At 36.7% G+C, this 23,670-nt stretch overlaps 1 protein-coding gene across 1 annotated transcript; it reads left to right on the forward strand.

Annotated features, from left to right (window-relative positions):
- The first annotated feature begins 17,306 nt into the window (after nucleotides 1-17,306).
- Nucleotides 17,307-21,945, forward strand: Rh5 (Rhodopsin 5). The gene is made up of 8 exons (XM_029314420.2): nucleotides 17,307-17,651; nucleotides 19,064-19,255; nucleotides 19,773-19,988; nucleotides 20,278-20,408; nucleotides 20,703-20,875; nucleotides 20,979-21,136; nucleotides 21,220-21,315; nucleotides 21,557-21,945. Exons 1-8 carry the CDS (start codon nucleotides 17,590-17,592, stop codon nucleotides 21,663-21,665), a joined length of 1,137 nt encoding a protein of 378 aa, XP_029170253.2. The 5' UTR covers nucleotides 17,307-17,589; the 3' UTR covers nucleotides 21,666-21,945.
- Nucleotides 21,946-23,670: the final 1,725 nt, after the last annotated feature.

Raw genomic sequence — 23,670 nt, forward strand, 5'->3', positions numbered from 1 at the left:
AAGAAACATATGGTATTTTCATGTACTATATTTTTCAATCTTCTTCAAAAAATAGTGACAGATTGACATATTTTTAGAACAAATTTGGAAACCTCAAAAAAAGTAAAAAATTTGTAATTGTAAAAAATTGTTAATTGTTTTTAATAATAATCGATAAAATTTTTTTGAAAATTATAAAAATCTAATTATTTCATATAACAAGTGCTGATTTTATATATTTGTAATTTATATTTCGAATAAAATAATTCCATATAGTCATTCTTTTATATTCGAGAAAAGTCACGATGAGAGATCGATCGTTTAGTCCTACGAATCGATTTGTCACTGTTAATAAATAGTAATCGAATTTCTTGCGAGGCAAAAAGACTGCATAATTAGACATAATACCGCTTTTGATTTACGACCGCGCCCACACGTGTAATATCAATATATAATGGTATCGAATATCCCTAGTGTCGATTAATTGATCCAACGGTGAACACATGGCGCAAAATTAATTTATAGAATCGCCGATCGTGCTCGTCAACAAGTGGCCGATTCGTAGACTATCATTCGAAATAATGGTGAGACGATTTCTATGCGTATGCTGCGTATATCGAAGTTACGAGCACTGCTCGCTTGCATTTCCGTGCGGACGGAAAATACCCTCGCAATCCATTCTGTTGGTAATCTGAACAAACAAACCCCGTGATCGTGCAATGGAGAGAGATTTCATGCTAATTTTTATGCGAGATTGCGATTGTGAATATGAGTAAGCAGCGGTGTAGAATTTACGTTTTTTCTGCTGGTTCGTACGTAAAGCCGAAATAAAAGAAGGAAGAAATGAATAAGTAAAATTTAATTTTTTATCATAGATATAATAAAAAAGTAAAATCAACATTCAGTAAAATGAAGAGTAAAATAATCTTTTAAATTTCTTTAAGAAAAGATATATAAGAAAAGAATTTATCGAAAATGTAGAACATTTCCAGATTTTAGAAACAATTTAGAAATTATTATAGATATTGTGTGTATTTGAAAAAGATATAAGTAATGGGTTTTAAAGACGATAATGTATTATATTTGCGCTGCAATTTGCATGCTGTAATGAACATGATATGTTATGTTTGCACGGTGGTCTGCGATAGAAAACGGAAAACAATTCGTAAAGCGAATATTTACTGTAACTTATATTTATAGGGTCGCGCGCGCGAGGTCTCTTCGCACCACGACTTTTTGCCGCAAACGCGAGAACAGAAAGTGTGGAAAATAACGGAAAAATGCGAAGACAACGGTATCGCGGTCCTTTGGGAAAAGCCAAAAATGCACTTTTTATCGGGCCGGCATCTTGCATGCGCTGCGAGGAGGAGGTTGGATCCGTGCATGCATATTTCCCGGCACGTTTCCACCGGGTATCCCAATGTACACGCACGTACTTTCTTCCTGAGCCCGGCTATCTGGATGAATAAACCGTGCAAGGTCGATCAAGACTGCATATTCATGAAAGTTTGGAGAGGCGATCTATTTTTTTTATCTTTTCAGGTTGCGAGAGACGTTTTAAAGTGTGTGGACCGGATAGAGGTATCTGTCTCTCGGATCTCGTACGATCATATATAACATTTTTGGGAGCATCGTCACAATTTTCGTCGCATGATCTTATCTTTCGAATACAAATAAAATACTTTTCAAACATATATATATATATATATACACCTATATTTTCCTGCCGTACTTAAATTGCGCATGAAGCCCTGCGGTTCCTTCGCAACACAGAATTCCGATTCGTTTGAAAAAAGTCATTTCTTTTGAATGTTTTTATGCCCTTCATCCGGTGAGTCCGAGAGACTTCCCATATTCCACGAGATCTTTTCCATTTCCCGAGCGAAAAGAACTGTCTCCCGGTGTCTTCTCGAAAAGACTTTATATATATTGAAATATAAATGAAGTAACCACGCATATTTCATGCTTATACAAAATCACTCTTTTTCAGTAATTCTACTTATTTTTTGTACACAAAAATAAAATAAAGAAATAGAAAAACCTATTTATATTTATATTCAATTTAATCATATTCATATTTAAAACTTTTTACATTTGTTTTTACCTTTAAGATTTTCAGATAGAAAAAGAGAGAAAATTCAAATCTTTATATATTTCTTTATAGAGCCTGTAATATTTAGAATCTCGGCGAAAGTCCACCACAAATATCGCGTCGTACAAATATGTCTCGAGAGACATTCGCGCTGATTGCATCCCTCTTCCTTGGTAAACGTAGCGGAAATTATAAATTTGTGCGTCATGGAGGAATTATGTAATTAGGAATATTTTTGAAGTAGAACCCGGGTTGGAGAAAATAAATAGAGCTTCTTCCCTCTCTTTCTCTCTCGTGTCCTACACATATACCGAGGACCATGGCACGGCTACGAAATTAAGTGCGGTCCACGGCGGCGGTGCACCTTCCGGCAGTTTAGTCACCGAGAAAAGAGCGCACAGAAGGAAGGAAAGAAAGGAAGATGTGGAAGCACGACTTTGTCCCTTCGATAAGCGGATTCTCCGATTCGCCTGGCGTTTTCGCGAATTTCACTCGACCGTTCTCTCTCGCTCTCTCTCTCTCTCTCTCTTTCTCCTTCCTTTGTTCCGCTATTGTGGCATACGAAGTACGTGGTGCACGAAGAGCCGAGCAATTTAGCGAACGATGTACTTAAAATCCCCGACAATGTCTTCTCTTTGCTTTACGATCCTATACAGTGCTAGCCAATTTTTTAAACGATAAATTTTGTACTTAATGGCGACGTATTATCCTTTCGTATTATCGCGGTCGTATTCTTCGCGCCAGGGAACTTCCAAGATCGAACTATATAAATTAAGCCTGACAATTTGCTGGCTGTATTATTGAGAAAAATTGAAAAAGTTACGTGATGAAATAGCAGCGATGCGACGAAGGCCAAGAGAGAGAAAAAGAGAAGTGGGATGTCGAAAGAGTATGAGGAGTAAGTCAAGCGGTAAAGTTTCCCTAACTTCATATACACAACGGAAATCCAGCGTTTCTACACTCTACGTCTACGATATGTTCGCGCGTGAGTAAATCCACGATCTAAAGACCCGTTCACACCCGCACGAAAGAGGCAGCTGCTCGAAAACGTCAAGCGTTTTCGAATGCAGCTGAAATAAAGTCGAGTACTTAAAAATACGGTCTAATAAAGTTCAAGAAGGCAGTGTCGTTGAATTAAGGTAAAAAGTCGAGTAAGCTGGAAAGTAGACGAACCAGGAGGTAAAAGAGATAAAGAGCAGAAGATTTAATAAAGATGGAGAAAGAGCTGGATGGACAAAGAGGAAACGCAGGCAGTCGCCTAGCAAACTTTTGCTTGCTTCATCCATAAATTCTGGTAATCGCACACTTAAGGTTACTCTGCAAGTAGTAGAAGCGCAGTCGAAACGCAGTCAATATATCTTACGAGCGTTCATTAACAAACTTACACAAATTATGTCTGTGAAATTCTCGCTCGCATCGTTTGCTCGCATAAAGCACTTATCGCAATATAGCTGTAGGGCGAGAAACGTTGTGACGCCACCTTAATGTATCGCTATGCGCAATCTTCACCCTCACCCCTTAATGGCTTATATATGGCACGTTCCGCCGAGACGCGAGCAACACACTCGGATAGTACGAGTCTTTAATCAATTATGCAAATGATTTGCGGACGACTACTGTATATCCATCCCTATATTCCTACCGTCCCGTTAGGACGCGCAATCTAGATGTTCCCTCGTCTTTGTCTCTCAGCCTTGTCCTACGTACAAACCTCTCATGGAGATACATCCTACTTCTTCTCTTTCTTTCTCGCACACTTTTTTCTCTCGTCCTCCGGCAGCGCCGACCCAGTTGGCATGGTTGTTTATTAAAACTTCCAAATTAACCAGCTTTAATCGTGTTTGTTTTACGCTTTTTGTTACCTCGGTATATTATTTATTACGAGACCAATCCCCCGCAACCAACCCCCTCCGGTCCTTAATCCTCTCGCACAAATCGCGTCCCTCTATAACTCCACCTTCCGCCCTTCGTTCTCTCGTGGTGCGCTTTCATCCGCCTCTCTTTCATTTCCTCGCTATTTCGCATCCTTTTTCTTTTGCTATGCCGTTTACACCATCCGCCGAGTATCGTTCAACCCATCGTAACGTAGTTTTGGTCTTTACACGAGTACCCTTTTACCCTTCTGCCTGACGGCTCATCCACGTGCGTCTCCTCCTCTCTACATTTCTCACCATTCGCTATTCTATTCTATTCCCCTCTATTCCTCTCTATCTCTTGTTCTAGCACACATTTATTTACCTTTCATGTTCTCGCGTCTCTTCCGTTTCCTCGTGTATGTCCAGCGAGTTATGTTTCGCACTCTCTCCGCGGAAGTTTAAATACTGAGTTACGGCGGTGGTCAAGCACGGACTTATGAAAAATGCAAATGGCATAGAGAATGCAAGTAGAGAAAGAAAGGATTTCCGTTGGAAAAAAAGGAACTCAATCAACATTGTAAAACGATCACGAAAAAAAAAAAAAATTAAATTAAATTAAAAAAACCGTGTAACGCATCCTTCGCGTTTCGTACTCATTAATGTACGCGTGTAAATTTGATAATTTCAATCGCTAATAATTTGTAATAATTTATAATTCAAATAATAATTATTTCTATTTACGAATTCGAGTAATAATGATTTCGACAATTAAAACAGTTTAAACAATAACAAGTTGAAAAATGGTAAGCTAAAAAAAAGAGTGACATGTGAGGCTGAAAATAAAGGGTTGCATGAAGTTTCGAGGCTCAACGCGCGTGCTTGTATGCGCGACACAGTTTCGGAAACTCTAACGTTGCCGTGAGCACCCGCGAGACTCGTATCCTAGGACAAACTGGATGAGAAACTGCACGAAACGCGTTCAGACTAAGATCTAACGGGAAACATGTGCTATGTGTATAGAGTGTATATACATATCCGTGTATGTCTGAGCTCGCATCTTCGCCACAAAACGTGCTGGATCGCGTGTTCTTCAGATATTTCCGCCCACATAACACACGACAAGTCGCATCGCGAACGTTACAAATAAAGAACTTGCAGACTGGTAACAAAATTCGCGGAATCAAATTGTTCACTTAATGTCACTTAATGGATCGTTGTACATAACGTGACATTTTTCTCAACACGTTCCACGAGATTCAACAAATCGTCGGAATCAATTTTTGATACGCGCGCAAGTTCGCAAGATATATTGTATATAGGATCGCGGATTTCATCGACCGAATGAAAACCGGGCCGCCGCTGCGAATGATATGCCGGAATAATCGTTATCGAACTTGGATGACAGTTCGACGATGAATCGCGACTCGGCTGACCAAGATCCGCCGGTAGGTACATCCCGTCGGAAGTCGGCCGACGACTGTCTGTACGCCGGGACTTCCCATCGAATTAGAGAAAAGTGTTCTCACGGCGTCTTGCACACTCCGCCACAAGGACAAACTTCTCCGTTAATCTCCTGGAAACCCCTGCGGGGCTCGATTTATCGAGGATACTCGATACGCGGAAGCTTCCTCGTTTCTCGATTTATTCCGGACCTCCCTTCCGTCGTGCCTCGGCACCTCCTTTTCCTTCCTTCCTTCCTTCTGCCTCCCGATTCTTGGCAACTTTCCGTCTATCGAGGCCACGTTTTTTCCCATTATACTTCGCTCAGACGTTTTACAATGAGGCACTTGTATATTCGAGAAGACAACGCGACGGATCTCGAATCGCGCGAATGCGCCGATCGTCGGACACCGTGCCTTTGTTTCGAGATTTAACGCGATGTAACTCGGAGTCGGGAATACGTTAGCATGAATGGAATATCTACGAGTTTCTGGAACTTCGGAAGGGGATTGCCTCGTTTACGCATGAGTATTTTGAATATATCGATATACTATGGTATTTTGATGTTCACGTCAATAAATAATATAATATACGGCTTGTCCTAGATTATATTTCTCTCTCATTCCTCAATTATTTTATAATTTATTTATTATACAATTTTGTTATTCAAAAAAATTCATTGAATCACATCAATTTTACTTTTTCATACATATTTTGACATATAATATATAATTAAAAAAAAGGTACAGCATTTTAATTTCTATTATTTCTTTGGATGTCTATTATTTCTTTCTGAAGCATACTATTCCAATGACATTCCAGTGCAATGGCAAAGTTACTGTACAAAGAATTTAAAAAAATATTCCGTCTGCAAATTTAATATAATTTCTAAAATTTATATATATTTTCGGTAATTGCACGCGAGAGAGAGAGAGAGAGAGAGAGAGAGAGAGAGAGAGAAACCGAAAAATCCGCAGCGGCTTAACTCGAACATATTTCGCGGAATTAGCGAATGTGTAATGGAAAAGGAGAAACCGTGAATCGAAGGAATTTCCAATTTGTTAATAGCGCTATTCTTTTCCGCGCCGAATTATCTACTGGTCATTTCGAATATTAAAGAGTAAAAATGGAATCGGAAGAATATGTCCCAGTAGTGACCGAGAAACGAATGTTAACTTAACTGCTCCACATGGAAAATGGCTCGAACCCGAGACTCTCCCACATTCGACTCATTAACTTGAATTATTCGAATAATATTTTCTTGTCTAACAGGAAAATCAATGCGTCTACCGGAGCGATGCATAATTCATGTCGTAGTATCAGACAGATCGAGGATTAATAGGCCTGATCGGATGCTCTGCAATCGAGCATTTACCGTCCTTTCGCTCTCTATTCGCTTTCGTTTCCTCTCTCATTTCTTCCCGTGTTACGTTACTTTGGTACCTTAAAAGAAATCGATGAGCTATACCGAAGAAAAAGCTTTTAAATGATTCAGGATACCATTAGAACGATGTTTCTGTAATTCATTTCCTAACATTATTATCTAATTTTAGTAGATCGATAGTCGACGAGAAAGGGTTATTTCAGTTTACGTCTCGCAGTGTCCTATTTAATATTTTATTTTACTTAATATATTCACATTGTATGACATATAAACAAAACGCAATTTAATGGACCAACTTTTAGACATCACTGCCTTGGTAACGTTCCTTTCTTTCTACATTCACAAAAAATTGATTGCAGAACAGGAATTTAATTATTCTCTCTGGGTATACGGTTTGTGCCGGCTGAGTTCGCATCAGAGGAATATTTAACCTCTTCAGTTAAAATAAAAGTCTTGTCGTGAGCTGCAAATTAACGATTCGAACAATGATTTGACCCTTTCGCTTTTTTAACTCTCTGAGATAAAAAATGAATAAATACAAACAGAAGTACATAAAAATACAATTATAACTAAACCTTGATTTCAAAAATTAGAAATGTATATTATTACTTTTCAAAAATTATATTCTTATTAATTAAGAATTAATTATCAAAATTTTAATTCCACTCAAACTTACAATAGTATACGTATTCTATTTATTTTTGAAGAATTTCGAGCTTGTACACTTAGATAAAATGAAAATTTGATTGCAAATCGGAAAATCAAGACCAAGATTTTAATGCTATTTTATATACATGGTTTTAATATACATATATGCATAGAGATTAACATAGAGATTGTTCGCGATCGGTATAAAGATTTAATCGAGACGAGCACGTAGCGACAGATAATTCAACGACTCGTCTGCAGAAGTTAAGTGACGTGACGTAGAAACTAAGCACAGTTGAGAGAAAAAAAACAATCGGTGGCTGGATTTTAAAAGAGCGGTCGAACAGTAGGTTGTAACGCGGTTAGCTGCGGTCACGAGTCGACCAAACTTCGATAGCACGGGTTAAGAATATATTTCAATTGAAATCGTTAAAAAGTAGTACGGCAAAATAATACGGAAAAAAGAAAAAAGAAGAATAGGAATATCTACCGTTGAAAGAAGCGACGCGAAAGCACAATTTAGCCTCAATTTTATTCTCGAAGCGTTTCTTAATCTTATTATGAAGTTGAATATTTTGTGAACGCTCATTTCTATATTTCATAACCGATATAATTTTCATTATTGTGATTATAGACTATACTTAGAATTCGCTATAGAATAAAGCGGGACAAAAAGATAACGGAACAAGAGACTTTTAAAAAAATTATTAAAATAATAAAACGTATTGCGCTTTTATTACTGACAATGGAACATTTATATATTTTATTTATAATATTGATGTCGTATGCATGTGTGTGTGCGTGTGCGTGTGTATGTGTTTGTAATGTTAAAAGTCGCTGTTCCATTTATAAATATTTTTATAAAATAATTCTGTGCGCGTACATTGTGTGCGCATATATATTTAAAGTTTATTCACGAATATATTAATTATGCAGAATATTCCAGATTAATCATATCTCCTTTCAACTACAAAATTTTAAATCAATATTTTTTATTAAAAATTTAATAAGGTTTTGTAATTTTTTAATTTTTTATGATGAAGATATCTCAATAATTAAAGTTTAAATTAAGATTTTGTTTAAAAGAAGTTTATCTGAAGGCTGTGTGAAGAATAAGACTGTATTACACATTTCCATAACTAATACAAAAGCGTAGAAAAATTTACTCTACAAAAAAAATTTATTTTTAATCCGTCATTAAAATTAAGTACAATCCGAATATTTTATTTTTAAATGTTCTCTAACTTACATAAGATTTCTTAAATATATAAATTTATTTTTGTACATAAATATTAAGAATAAAAAATATTTTTAAATCTTAATACATCTTTTAATAAAAATGTTTTTAGCTTACTACTCAGCCGTGACTCAATGAATCGATTAAAAATCTAATAAACACATTTTTATAATAGTTTTATTTAGATGACCTTATCTTTAGAAGATATCTATTAAAAGTTTAATATAGTTGATTATTCATTTATATCATGGTCAGTAAACGCATGAAAGCATTAGATTCCTCATACATATTTAAGTGTGTATTTGTGTTTCATCAACACATTACAAATTCTGTGCTAACACTCGAGAACTTCCTCGAAATATATTATTAACTACTTAATAAAATCGCCATCCTACATTGCATTTTTCTACAATCTAATTGCTAATCTAATAATAATTAAATTAAAAATAAATTGACAAATTAAAAATACAACATCATAAATCAAACATATTTTGTGTAGAAATTGTAAACAATTTTTTAAATTGTAAATTTACATAATTTTAAAAACAATTCCTAATTGCTTTATCAATTCGTATAACTACTGTATTTATTATCATGCACCAATATAAGCTTCTTTAATTTTACAAAAATAAACAGAAAGTTGATCTAATTATACATGTATAAAAATGATATGCGCGAATGATAAAATTTTTTGTTCACTATTCTGTTATATATTTCTTTATATTCCAATAAATAAAAAATAGGTATATTAAATATTTTGGATTAATCGTAAAATTTTCGAGAAAAACAGCTAACTTTAAATATTTACATAATAAAAATGAATGGCTGCGATTAACCCTTCGGGCGGCGCTTCTTTACTCTCGTCGACCATCATGCGATTCATTGTCAGTATCGATTCAACGGGATTTTTAATTTCTCCAAAAGCCGTGCGGTATCCTATACTACATAGTGTGTCACGTGGCCCGAAGAGTCTCCAGATGTTGGCTATACATCACGGTTGTTCGAGCATTGCGGTGCCCGGTTATATCAATTTCGCGCTGGCGCGCGCGCGTCCGCGTCCGCTTCCCGTCGTGAAAACCACCGACGCCCTTACAAATTGCCATCGCGGGTGCTAACTAAACGTGCACCGTACCCGCTCAACGAGAAACGGCGACCCATTAATATCGCGAGAATGGCGCCGCGGGATCGCCGATGCTCTCGTTGGCGCTCGTACGTTTCCCCAACACGGACTGATTGCAGTCCACGAGAAACGTGCTGAACGACGATAAAAATTGGACAATCTGTGGTTATATTTTTCTTCTTTTTTATAATCTAACAATTGATCCTCTGAAAAAGAACAATTGTAACGAATTTCTAGTGCCAAAATAAATATCTCTACTTATTATATATCCCTGTTCTTCAATAATAATTATTTATATAATATTATCACGGAACTGATCATTTTGATAATATTTTCGGAAAAATACACATTCACTTACCTAATTTATTCTTTCATTATCAAATTTTATTCTTTCATTATAATTCATCGATTAAAGTCCATTTTGGACAATTTATAATTCATAAGAGAGCAAGAGAGAGAAATTTATTCGACACAACGCGCGCGTACACACACATGCACAAGCTTTAATTTAATTTTTTTTAATAATTTTACGTGCCGCGTATTCTAATTCTTTTCTAATGCTTTTTATATTTTAAAGCACGTAGAAATGTAAATAAAATTATATCTTATCTTTTATCGCAATGTATAGGTCATGCAAAGTGCTTGAAATATACATATATAAAGATAATAAAAAAAATATGTCAACTCTAAAAAAATAGCAAATAGACAATAGATTGGCTTATAAGCTCGAGCGGATCACGCGCGTTCAACGATGCTTCCCAAGATTTCAAGGTCGGTAGATATTGTAAGCGATTCGTAAGCCCGATACGATATTAAGAGGGGCCAGTAGCACAAATTAATGATTCCTGCCAGCGGCGTTCGATAGTACAGGACGAGATGTATCGCACGAAATCACGCGACGGCGCACGTAGCTACACCAGGGCGGCGACGTTGTTTCCGGCACAACGCGTTGTTCACCAGCCACTCATATTATATACAACCCTGCATTAGATTTGTCGAAGGTGTGCCAAGAGTCCGTGCATACAGAGAACCGAGAAAGAGGGAGAGTGAAAGACAAGCGCGCGCGGGAGATCAGACGAGAAACAGAAAGGGTGTGCGGGAATAGGGGGCATATAATGGCGAGTATTACGGGCACTTAGTCACTTTTGTGCCGCGGTCGCTATTGTACTAAGACAAAAGATGGCGAATCCCCCGGAGCGATTCAGCTGTCCCGTTTATACGAACCTGTAGCCGCGCGCGCGGCATCGCTCGGCTCGGCTCGGCTCGGCGCGACGCAAAATGCTCGAATGAGCATGATACTCGGGGCGAAATTAAGCCCCCCCGGTTTGCTTCGGCGATATATGTTCGTCTTCGTTGCCAAAGCGAATTGCAGCGAGCACCGCAAGCGTGCGCGCGAGCAAATCCAGACACACATTGTGCGCGTACCAGCTTTTGTTATTGCACTGTTCTATTTTAAGCTTAAACAGAGAACGCGCAGGCGTTGCCACTTGTAATTCTCATCTACGTTTTCTTTGATGTTCTTCTAGTAAAACGTATAAAGGACACTTTGACAGAATGGTTTCTCTTTGTTTTAAATATATCGTTGATGAAGCCATGAAATATTAAGAGGAAAATACGTCGCGTGTCACTAGTTACGGTAACTTTCGAGGAAAATGGCTGTGAAATGGCATATACTAATCAATGTTAAACGTATTAATGAATTGCTTTAGGAACCGATCGCGAAACTTCAAGAAGTACGGCAATTTCAACTGTCATTCATGCGGTTTGTCATCCAATCGAAAATTCAATAAAGGGAAGACGAGAGATTATTGCCTTCGCTGAAACGCAATGACGGATCTCATTGTCAGATAACTCTTGTTTTCATTGCATTTTTTAGAATTCTTCAATTTTTTTATTCACTAAACATTGAAGCTACGAACGAGAAGAATAAGAACGTGTTGAATAAAAGAAGAAGCAAAGGAGATTCGCATAGAAGGTTAAAGAATTCAGCGTCGCAGGCCTTTTATCTCGAACTTCAAAAGACAATACTTGAAATTATGGAGATTTTTCCGAAGAATTTCGCGAAATTGACGTTATTCTACTGACGGGTCACGGGCTCTTTGTCGGTGGTAACACGCTCTGGGACGGCTGACAAAGGAGAGAATAGGTCGAAGGAACAAATGAGATGTTACCTCAATTGCCGTACGTATATACGTACCTCGTCTAAGCCGATGATTTTAGTTTACGTCTTTGCATTTTGCAGCGAAATTCTTGTATTCTTTATGTCGATGTTCGAAACAAATAGATCAATTGTTTTTATTTTACAGAGTGACATTTATTTCGATGTAATCACAATATATTTGTACATATACATATTATGTTGTATTATATATGCGTATTTGTAATAAATAATAATTTTATTTCAGCAAGATAAAAAATTAATGTTATTTGTTGATCATAAAAAATATATTTATTTATATATATTTATATATTTATTATTTATGTGCTGTAAATTTTAATATACATTTAATACACATTTTAATATGTTATAAATATATGCATTATGTTTTATATATTATAATAAATATACATATATTAAAATATACGCGCACATAAATGATAAATGCATCAAATCTTTTTTTTATATATTATATTATGAAATAAAATAAATATATTTATATTTATAAAATTAGAGGTTACTAATGGAATAAATATATACCCGAGCAAACTTATAGATATAATATCGATATTAACAATTCCCATATTGATTGTTCTAATAATTTCATTGGATTCCGAGGAAATAATAATGCATAGTTAATGAATTTGCGATTATCAGAACTATAATGAGTAATGCTAACGCGTTAATCATGTTCGCGATGCAACGAGCCGCAATTGCGCCGCGTATAGAGGCCGACCAAGATAATCCATTTCCACTATCTATTTTATTCAGCATCATCCGGCTGGCTGCTCCGAGCAGGCCGAGTCAAAGTCGTTCGATCAAATCGATCCGTGTTTCGGCTATGCGCTTCGTTTCTGGTTGTCGGATCTGTCGCTTTGAGTACATTTGCGCTTACAGTTGCATCGACCGCAACGAATGTCAAGATCGAATTGCCGCGGCCGTTTGTGTTTCCATCGGGAATTGTACGCGGCCGAAGAAAAAGGAATTGCACGATTATTCGCGAAACGACTTGTAATGATATATAAAGAGAGAGAGATATACAGTTACATTCATTTGATATTCAGAAAGAATTTATAAAAGTTGACGCGATCAAATTATGCAACTTATGATTTCTGTAATAGATACGTCATTGTGTAAACATTTTTCTTTACTTTCTATTATTTATCATGATTTTGAAATATATGCTTACAAAAGCGTTTTATCATTATTTATTTATATGTAAAATAGCATTCGTAGCAACAAATTGTATACAAGTATAGGTGATCTCCTTGTACAGAAACATTATGATACCTTCGATACATTTATGCATATGCAGTTCTCTCTCTCTCTCTTTCATTCCAACTCTACTATTCAAATGGGTGCATTTCGTTTCGCGACATCATGCAATACGCTTATTTTGGACGATGGGTGATATTACGCTTTTGGAAATTGTGATTTCCAACAATCGATGGATATCTACTCACCGCGTGCAATCAGCCGTAATCACTCGACCGCGTATGTACATGGTACGTACTTCCTGCATAATCGGCGGCAAAAATTTGCGTTCGTCGTAAAGTATCGGACAACTATGCCTCGTTTTTTTGCAGTATTCTTTCCATTTCGATAATGACTACTTTTACAATCAGTCACCGTCGCGCTTTTTAAGTTTCTTTCGTGCAAAATTTCCCTAAAATGCGGAGCGAGAGAATGGATTTTTCTTTTCATCGAGCGTCGAGATACTCTGAAAGAATGCAAGTGTATACATCGAATGCGCGCAGAGATATCCTCACGAGAGGTGCATAATGCGCTTTATTGTCCACAGCACTATATCTATATGTATATAGCTTTTCTCCCTCTTCTCGCATAAAAATAATCGCGACATAAAAGCGCATATAACGGCCCGCTGCATATCGTAACTGGCGAGAAAGCGAAAGAAGAGCGAGGGAATTTCGTTGAAGCACTTTGTTATGCTGATAAATTGAAAAAAATTGTTATTACGTCGTTTGTTAAATTAAAAAAAATTAGCCACTCGTGTACTACTCTTTATGTCAACCGCACTTCAAATACCTTGCTCTTCCAAAAATCGCGCGCGTATCCGCGATAATAATTCCCCCTCGGTCGATCGCATATCATAATCTCCCCTGTTGTAAGAACGAACTTTGATTAAAAGTGGTGCTGAATTGATGACGCGTAACAACGACGCGTCGTGACTGACTTTGATGAGACAATTTGAATAATAGTAATGGCTCTTGACTTGGAAAAAAGTGTCAACCTCCAATTCGTGTTGCATTGAGAATCATCTCGACTTCACAAGATTGAACGGTCGTCTGGAAACGAGGGGACTCTACCGTGGGATTATTTCCACTTATATTTATTCGTTTCGGTGAATTGCCGTCGCGAGAACGGCAAAAAACGAAAAGTTATCATCGTCGACCGCACAATTGGCGTTAATCCTCGTTAATCCGTCTCTTCAATCTACATTTCTTTGTCCGTCGTCCCTCGTGACTCGATTTTATATACATACATATATATATATATATATATATATATATATATATGAATACCGAAAATAAAAGATCATATGTACGGGAGAGTGAGAATCAATGTGATGTGGCGAAGCAACGGAATGAAGACATTCGGGAATGAAAGGTTAAAGGTAAACGAGGTAAGATACAGTTTATCCCACGAGTCTTGGCCATTAATACTTCAGTTTCGTATATTTATGACACCGATCAATATCCTATTCCTATCTCGCTCTGTGCCGAAAGCGACCCAGATCCGCGCAAACTAGGGGCAACAGTTTAAGGTCTCATGTGTGTTGCAAGGAGAATGTGTGACAAGTCCTGCCGCTTGGGTCATGATAAACGCATGACCTAACGAAGTGGATGTACTTTAACACAGCAACGTTTATTGTACATGTCAATATAGTTGTCGTTCCAAAAACTTATTTTTAACTATCGTATTTTTTGTAGTGTTTTATACATCCGGTTACAAATAATAAATATATAAACGTGCTTTTATATATATTGGAATTCAATTTATCCTTCCGTTTCGGACTTTTGCGCCGTTTGTAAAATCACAAAATTGCGTTCACCAGATCAAATGTCGTCAAATGTGACTTATCGAATCGTCGGGATAAAAAAAAATACGTACAGAATACTATACGTTATATCACCTAAAAAGACGGGTTACAGTCCAATCAAACGGTTCTATTGGCACATGTCTCGTTGGCTCGTAACCAGAGCCATGATCGATCTCTATTTGTATCGGCTGGCAATCGGATATTGGCTGACGAACATACGAAAAAGAGGAAGGCGTCGACCAAGGCAGCAAATAGATGTAAGCAAGAGATATCGCGTGGCTCTATAGTGGCAGGTGCAGTAATGTTTTATCAAGTCAGTAGATAATATTTGAAATCGATTATCTGTGGCTTTACGAATTCGATATATGTAGTTTATTTCTTTAATTACGACGCGCCATTGTCGACAGACCGAATGTATTGACCGATGGACGTTTAAAATCGAGAAATGATAAACCGCGAAAGTATATCTACATGCGAAAATGCGAAGAGTACATACGACATGTGTGAAAGGCGAAATAGAAGCGCAAACTGCAAACGCAGACAATCGTTCGTCGCTACGTTGCTCGCCACGCTTACATTGTTGTCATAATCTAGCCAGACTAGGTCCATTGTTTGTCATTCAATTTTTCCGCTGAATTTCCATCACGGACAATGGTAGCGGCGCTTCATAAGTCGCGTGAATTACACGAGCGAATGTAGCTCGTAAATATAGCCATAAATATATCGTGCAAAAACGCCGCCGCAGTTACTTCCCCCTCTCCCTTTCATGGACAACGATGTTTCAAATTCTCTTTTTTTTTTCCTTAATAAGATTCTAGGTTGATGCATTCACGCGCGCGCATTTTATTATTTTTTCCTATAAAATTCAAGCAAAACTTTCATTTATCGAATATTAATTTAATACGGAAAAAATAACTAATTTAATAATCGCGTCTAATAAAAATGGAATAATGCAACTGCGACACGTGAGATACGATTTAATATTACTGTATTTTTCATTGCGTTCACATATGTATACCGGGACAATTAAATTCTGATTTTATTTTGCTCTCTCGCTCTGTTGCCGCCGCGCGTGCATTTTTTCCTGATGACGGGTGTTCTTCCCATTCGAATAATCTTTATCGAGCTCACCGATGAAAAGCAGATAGTTCATCTTGCGAGAGAGCCGGGGAACGAAGTCGCCAACGATCGCCGACCGAATAGATGGATAACAACTACGAATACCACCTGCGCGAGAAACGGGAGTAACACGAGTCGCGATATCGCTCGTAAATCAGCGCAATTTTGCAAACGTTCCAGGACAATTTTATGATTTAATCCTGTGGATGCGTGAAGGCTGCGGTCGCGAACGGGGACAGCGAATGGAAACGCGAGACACGTCGCTTGCACGGTATACCGGGTGCACTCTTCGAGATGAATTTCCCCGCGTATCGCGCCGGCATGATAACCGCGAGAGTGAAAAATCTCTGCGGCTAACTGCGAACTCGCGGTGTAACGGGAAACACACTCGCCCATTCGAATTTTCGCCGCCGATTTCAGCGTTGCGTTTACGTTTTTTTTCTTTTTTTTTAAATGGATTACGCAGTTATCGGTGACGGATGTATCGCAATAAGGCGAAATAAAATATCGATTAGGATCTACATCGAAAATTTAATTAACTCGGAACGGACGGTCGCGCTTCTGTAAATTGCATTTTATTATATCGGAAATCGATTTTTTCAACCCGGCTTGAGGCGCCAGAGGTCCCTCTCTTTGTCTCTCTCTCTCGCTCTCTCTCTTTTTTTCGTCGTAACAACCTGCGTTCGCCACTTAACACGTTCCATTCTGTCGGAAATGGATATTTGCAGCCGACGTTATATTGCTTAGTCAGAGGATAAATACGCAATGAGCGTACTTAGCTTCGCGGGAGGTCTGTCTCTCTCTCTCTCTCTCTTTCTCTGGTGCGGAAATTAATTTACCTCGCGTCTCTTAACTGCGGCAGGGTGATAGCAATCATGTATAAAGCGTTACCAAGTTGGTTTTTGCCGATAAGTTTATTAAGTCGGACTATTCGCGAGCGGGGTATTTCAACGCTGACGTCGCACAAAAAAAAACGTCGACGAATCGAATAATCGCGATTACCTTGAACAGAGATTACGATACATCGCAGAAAGAAATCGCGCGGCGAGGATCGCTCGCTTGCGTGACGGACGGGAGCTTTGCGTCCTAGCAAAAGGTTTCTCGCATTCGGTAAATCACAAATCGAATTAAGCTCTCAACTTGCACGCCATCCGAAATGTCGTGGATGTATAAAAGGGTGCGATAACGACGCGGCCGGACAAGTGAGTTGCGGAACGTGCGCCCATCCCTTCGCGCCGCGTCTCACTTCAATCTAGGAGGAATCTCTCGCGGCTATTACTGCTTTTAAAGTGTACAGAACTCGTCATCCGTGTCCGAGCGCGCCGGTGGTCGATCGGGCGAGAACGAGAAAAGGGAGAAATCGACGTCGTCCAACATCCTCATCCGCTCGAGTTCGCGAGTCAACTCGGAGAACTAGTCGAGCTTTATCTGGAGTGCGTCAAGCGGAGCATCGACCTGTCAGTTTGTCAGCTCACGACTCGACTCGCATCGAAGAATGTTGATGCACAACATTAGCGGTATCGTAGCCGGGCCATTGGCTTTCACTAGCAGAGTCGGGTAGGTGTGACGACGTATCATCTTTCTGCATAATCATTTGACATTCTGCAGCGGCTGTGAAGTGCCGCCGATGCGGGGATAATACTGCATCACCAGAGAGGATAGAGCGAGTCAGAGATAGAAACGCGAGCGAGAGAGACGAAAGTTTCCAAGGCAAACGCGTGTATATGCATTCGCAAACATAGATGCGTTATACTCGGATAAGATCGCGATATGATAGGGGAAGCTTACAAGTTATCTTACGGCCGAAAGATAGACGGATTATCAAATCGTGTGCGCACATTATAGTGTTATGCTACTTCGATCTCCCGATATCAGATCAGGAAGACTAATAACCACTCGACGTCCCAATTAACGCGCGGCCAAATTTAATCCACCGATGGTGCAGACACAACGTTTCGCTTTCAACATCATTAATGTTAGCTGTACGTGAAGGCGCATCATTTTCCACGCGATGAATGAGAATTTTCTTTTTTTTTTTTTTTTTTTTTTTTTTTTTCATAAAACCGCCGGCAGACACTGCAACGAAGATATAACAATGCCGACGATAATAATACATATAATATCGACTGCACGCGGACGCGAAATATTTTACGATATTATTCATACCCATATAAGTCTCAGCTATATGCGGTTATATTGTTTAAGTTCGTTCGTTTAATACGTCACAACTTCACGTGATGTAATGTTCTTTTGGTTATATCAGCGGCGATTTTATCGTCGAAATGAACAAATTTGCCGCGCGTAAATGGATCACGTTTGTATTGCGTCGCACTGGGATCGATACAGCGAATTTGCGGGTCGTCTTATTCGGGAAAGTCGCAATTCTTATCGTTGACGCGAAAGCTATTTGTCCTACAACCTGCTTTACATTTGCGATGTCGTGACGGAGTAATAATGTCGGTCACGAAGGAAGCGACAGAAATTACCCTCACATAAGTCTTATGGAAATTCTTGGCCGTTTGTTCAATCTCTTGAGATGGCAATTCGGCAATTTGTTCTTTCGCAGTTTAATCCAACACTTACATTAAGAAATAATTATTTTATTAGTCAGCTGTCATTGCATTAATCATGTTCTTTTTTTATTTAAAAGCAAATTTTTAAGTAAAATCTAAAAAATTCAACGTTAAACTTATAATGATATATAGAGCCTCCGCTAAATTCGAAACCAATTCTGGTTTATAGAAAATTTTGCGAGATAATGTTTCAATGTTCAATATTAATCATCCTGATAATTAAATCTCAGATTAAAATTTTGAGAGAAATCAGATTCACTGAATTTAAACAGACAATAAGCTCTCGTTATTTAATTTGTATATCACAGAAGCTTTATTTATACGCTTGAAGAGTTTTGCAAATTTCTGTAACTCGATAATCAAATATTGATTAGCCCGTGTATTTTTGAATAACAGGGATGTACAGCCGTTACAAGAACGATTTCTAGGATGGAACTTTCCTGCCGAGCACGCGGACCTTGTGCATCCGCATTGGCGCGCATTTCTCGCACCCGGAAGATTATGGCATGTCGCTCTTGCGCTTACTTACCTCTTGCTCTTAATGCTCTCTTTCGTCGGGAATGGCATTGTCATTTGGATTTTCAGCACGTAAGTTTGCATTGTTCAAGAAACTTAATTCCGTAATAATTTGAAAATGCTATAAAGTCACAAATTAAGAAAAGCTAATTATAAGCAAAAATTAAAGAAATTAAGAGCAAATTGTGCTATTTTAAAAAATTAAACTATTTGATGTATTTCTAAAGCATTATATTTTACGATTTACTAGTATCTTTTATTACATAACTAAATAATTGTAATTTTAATTTTAATGGCTATATAAAATTACATACACAATTATTTCGAAATTTTCTGTGTTTTTTAAATTCGACAAGTTAGAATATTTTTTTATTTATTGATTAATCGTAAACTGCAATATGGTAGTGCTGCCGCCATCTCTATACATGCAACTGAATCGTTTCGGCACCGTTTGCGACATACATATCATGCAATGGAAAATATTATATCGCATATTCTCTATTTCATTGTTAATAAAAAAATAATTTTATTTAAAATTTAATCAATGCACGATGTATAAATATATTTATTTCTAGATATTAATTTTCAGATCAAAATCATTGAGAACGCCATCGAACTTATTCGTCTTGAATTTGGCCGTATTCGATCTACTGATGGCAACGGAAATGCCTTTGTTAATTATAAACAGCTTCTTAGAACGAACAATTGGTTGGGAAACCGGATGTGATGTATATGCATTACTCGGTGCGATTTCTGGAATGGGACAAGCGATCACTAATGCGGCGATCGCTTTCGATCGATACAGGTCAGTATGGTCAATCTCATATAATTTTATAATTTTTATTAGTTATTATTGGATAATATCAATGGAAAAATAGCTATAGCTATTTGTTAAAATTTAGCAATCTGTGAATTTATCACAAACGATTATTATTTCGGGGATTATAATATCGATAATATAGATTGGGAAATAAAATAAAAGATTTTACAATCTAGTAAAGATTTCTCAGAATTTATGATTAGGCAATTTGTAATCAATAAGTACAATAGGCTGTACTATATAATGTATGTATATATAATGCTTGATATTACAGAACAATTAGCTGTCCGATTGACGGTAGACTAAACGGAAAGCAAGCTATGGTGTTAGTTCTCTTTACGTGGTTCTGGGCACTACCCTTCTCGATATTGCCCATGACGGGATTATGGGGTCAATATGTGGCAGGTGAACAAATACTATTCCATTATATATATATAACAAAATATAATATTGACATATAAAAAAATATAATAAAAAAAATTAACTTTTGCATCTCTACATTTTAATTCCGAATAGTTAAAATTATATATTAATCTTTATTAATTAAATCTATATTTTTATTTCATATATTATTTAAATGTTTATTTTATCAAAATAATATAATATAGGTGTGTTTTTGGATTATTTTACTATTACATTTTCTAGAAACATGAAACATTTTTACTAAGAAAAATATTTAGTGATTCGTATAATTTTCAGAGGGTTTCCTCACCACGTGCAGTTTTGATTATCTTACGGACAATGAGGATACAAGAACTTTTGTGATAACGATATTTTTCTGGGCGTATGTCCTTCCTATGCTGCTGATTATTTATTTTTATTCGCAGTTGCTAAAGTCTATTCGCACTCATGAGAAAATGCTTCGCAACCAAGTAAGTAACAATTTTGTGCTTCGTAATCTTCTTCTTTGACGTCACGATAAAGTATGCAATTTGCGGGGGGCTCCATTTTTACCGGCGTATTGCGTGTGCACAGGCCAAGAAGATGAACGTCAAGTCGCTCGTTTCAAACCAAGACAAAGAGAGGAGCGTCGAGATGAGAATCGCGAAAGTTGCTTTTACGATTTTCTTCCTCTTTGTACTCGCATGGACACCGTACGCGGTCGTTGCTTTAACGGGAGTCTATGGAAATCGGTAAGACGGTCTATTTCCAAAATTATTTTTTCAAAGAGTTTTTTTTCTATTTTTAAATCGATCTTGTTTTACGTGTGTTATAGCGAAATGCTTACTCCACTCTCGACTATGTTGCCAGCCATATTCGCCAAGACGGTATCGTGTATCGATCCATGGATATACGCAATTAATCATCCTAGGTAATGCATCTATATATGTTTCTAACATTTTATTATTTCTAACCGAAATTTCGGACAGTTGTTAATTTTGATAATCCAAATAGTTTATTGACTAAATAATTAATGCAAAAATAATTTTTAACCGAAATTTCGGACAGTTGTTAATTTTGATAATCGAAATAGTTTATTGACTAAATAATTAATGCAAAAATAATTTCTTTCAATTAATATTTTTTAATCTAATAATTTTTGCATTGTTTAGATATCGACAAGAATTACAAAAACGCTGCAAATGGATGGGAATCCGCGAACCTGTAGCCGAAGATTCCGTATCGACGCAAACCGAGAAAATTACTGCTGAAGAATCATAATCTCACTGATGTTCATTAAGTATCGTCGATGACGATAGTCGAGAGAATGTCGATCGGTCGTGTCACGAATACAATATTGATCAACTTGCCTAGATATTCTTTTCTCTTAAAAGATATTTTATTTGTATAAAAAAATATAGATGGAAATTCTCTCTTTTTGTTTTGTGAAAGCAAACTCGCGAATAAAAAACGATCGCGTATTATTGTTTATAGTTTATACATGTCAAGGTATTATATAAATATAATTCTGAGCAAATATAAAAAGTTTTTTCTTCCCAAATTTTTCCATATTCTTAATAATACATTTATCCTCATGCAATTCAATTTTTTTTTTAATTAATTTTTATTGCACCATGCTTTCTATAATTTATCAAAGATGGCAGAGTATGAAAGTCCGTCTTGTGCTGCCATCCTTACTGACTGGCTTATTTTTTATTGATCGTTGATTACAAATGTGAAAACTTTTTGAATAAAATTGTTTGTCTTGATCTTTTATTAACATAATAATGAAAAATGTCTATACTTAAAAATAATCATAAATTTGTTGGATTCAAAATATCTAGGAAAACAGATTCTATAGAAAAGCAAATCATAATTTTGAGTTTTCTATATTGTTTAAAAATATTTATTTTATTCTATTATATTTCTTTTTATATTTTTCTTCTTATATCTTCTTGTATTATTTTCAATGCCATGTCCCCTATATTGCAATAATTTTTCTTTCTTTCTCTCTCTACCTTTCTCTTTTTCTCTTTCTCTTGGTAAAAAAAATATTTATGTTTTGAAAAAGGTTTTTTTATATAAAATTAATGCTGTATTTAAAAGAAAAAGACAAAATAGCTCTTTTGACAAAATTACAAACAAAATAGCTCTTTTGACAAAATTACAGACAAAATAGTTCTTTTGATATTCTGAAAATCAAACCAAGGATCGCAACGAATCAATCATTTTAGATAGTGTAAATTTTCTATCCGTCTGTGAACAAAGAACGACTTATCTACTGGGTGAATAGAGTGGATAGAGATCTCTTTCTGTCCTCCGAGAGTGGAGAAACATTGTCTTATCTCGGAACGAGGTCACGTGCCACCCGAAGCGCGGAGGAAGCCCGGATAGAAAAGAAAGTCGGTAAGAAGAGCGAGGATGAGAGAAGAGAGCAAAGAAAAAAAGACGAGCACAACTCGAAGACAGCTCCGAAGAATACCACGGCACGTTCGCGTTTATGTGTTATCTTTTAGTCTGGGAAAAATATTGTCCTACAAATCAACTCCAGCTGAGAAATTGCTCGCTCGTGAGAAGACCGAGGCTTCTACTAATCGTCGATCGCATTTCAAATTTTATCCCGCAATCGAATTAGTTCTCGATGATAAGTTCAATTATTGATACGTAAAAATTGTTGATTTCCTATGTAATTAAAAAATATCGTTCTCTATAAAAATTTTACATTTATCGAATATAAAGATTTTCGCATAATGTACGCTTTCCTCTATGCGCTATCACGGAGACGTATCCCTTTTTTATGAGCGCCCTTTGGACGGGCGCTTGTTACGGAAAATTGAGAGGATCTCCTTACTCTCTCGTTATCTTGATCCCCTTAATTCGCCCCGCGGATTTCCGTTCTCTGCCGAGGGAAAGCGATACGCTATATGAGTACCGTTCACAGAAAATAGCGCTCTACGTGTGTCATGAAACATGTTCCCGCAATATATATTTCGTAGAAAATACGTTATGCCATATTTGTTATCTTTTATTTGCTATCTTCATGCTATTTTCAGCGTACTTCGATGTACCTCGATTCGGTAATATTGATTGCTATGCTAATTAATTGCTACTATGCATATTTCCGTCGATATTGTATTATTATCTGTGATATATGTATATGCATTTCAAAAAACATGAATTAATAAATATTACTTTATTTTAAAATCATTGATTATCTAATAATATATATTATACATAATAATAATTAGAAATAAGAAATTTATTTAAAAACTGTCAATATATTACT

This window comes from Nylanderia fulva, unplaced genomic scaffold, assembly GCF_048542155.1.
Source record: "Nylanderia fulva isolate GAGA-0341 unplaced genomic scaffold, ASM4854215v1 Scaffold1, whole genome shotgun sequence".
NCBI classification, from domain to species: domain Eukaryota; kingdom Metazoa; phylum Arthropoda; class Insecta; order Hymenoptera; family Formicidae; genus Nylanderia; species Nylanderia fulva.

Bases quoted from the DNA above. Each gene is read 5' to 3' on its own strand.
- Rh5 (XM_029314420.2), top strand. From the start codon at position 17,590: ATGTTGATGCACAACATTAGCGGTATCGTAGCCGGGCCATTGGCTTTC. The intron at 20,409-20,702 runs GTGAACAAATAC...TATAATTTTCAG, and splicing joins ATGGGGTCAATATGTGGCAG to AGGGTTTCCTCACCACGTGC. The intron at 20,876-20,978 runs GTAAGTAACAAT...GCGTGTGCACAG, and splicing joins AGAAAATGCTTCGCAACCAA to GCCAAGAAGATGAACGTCAA.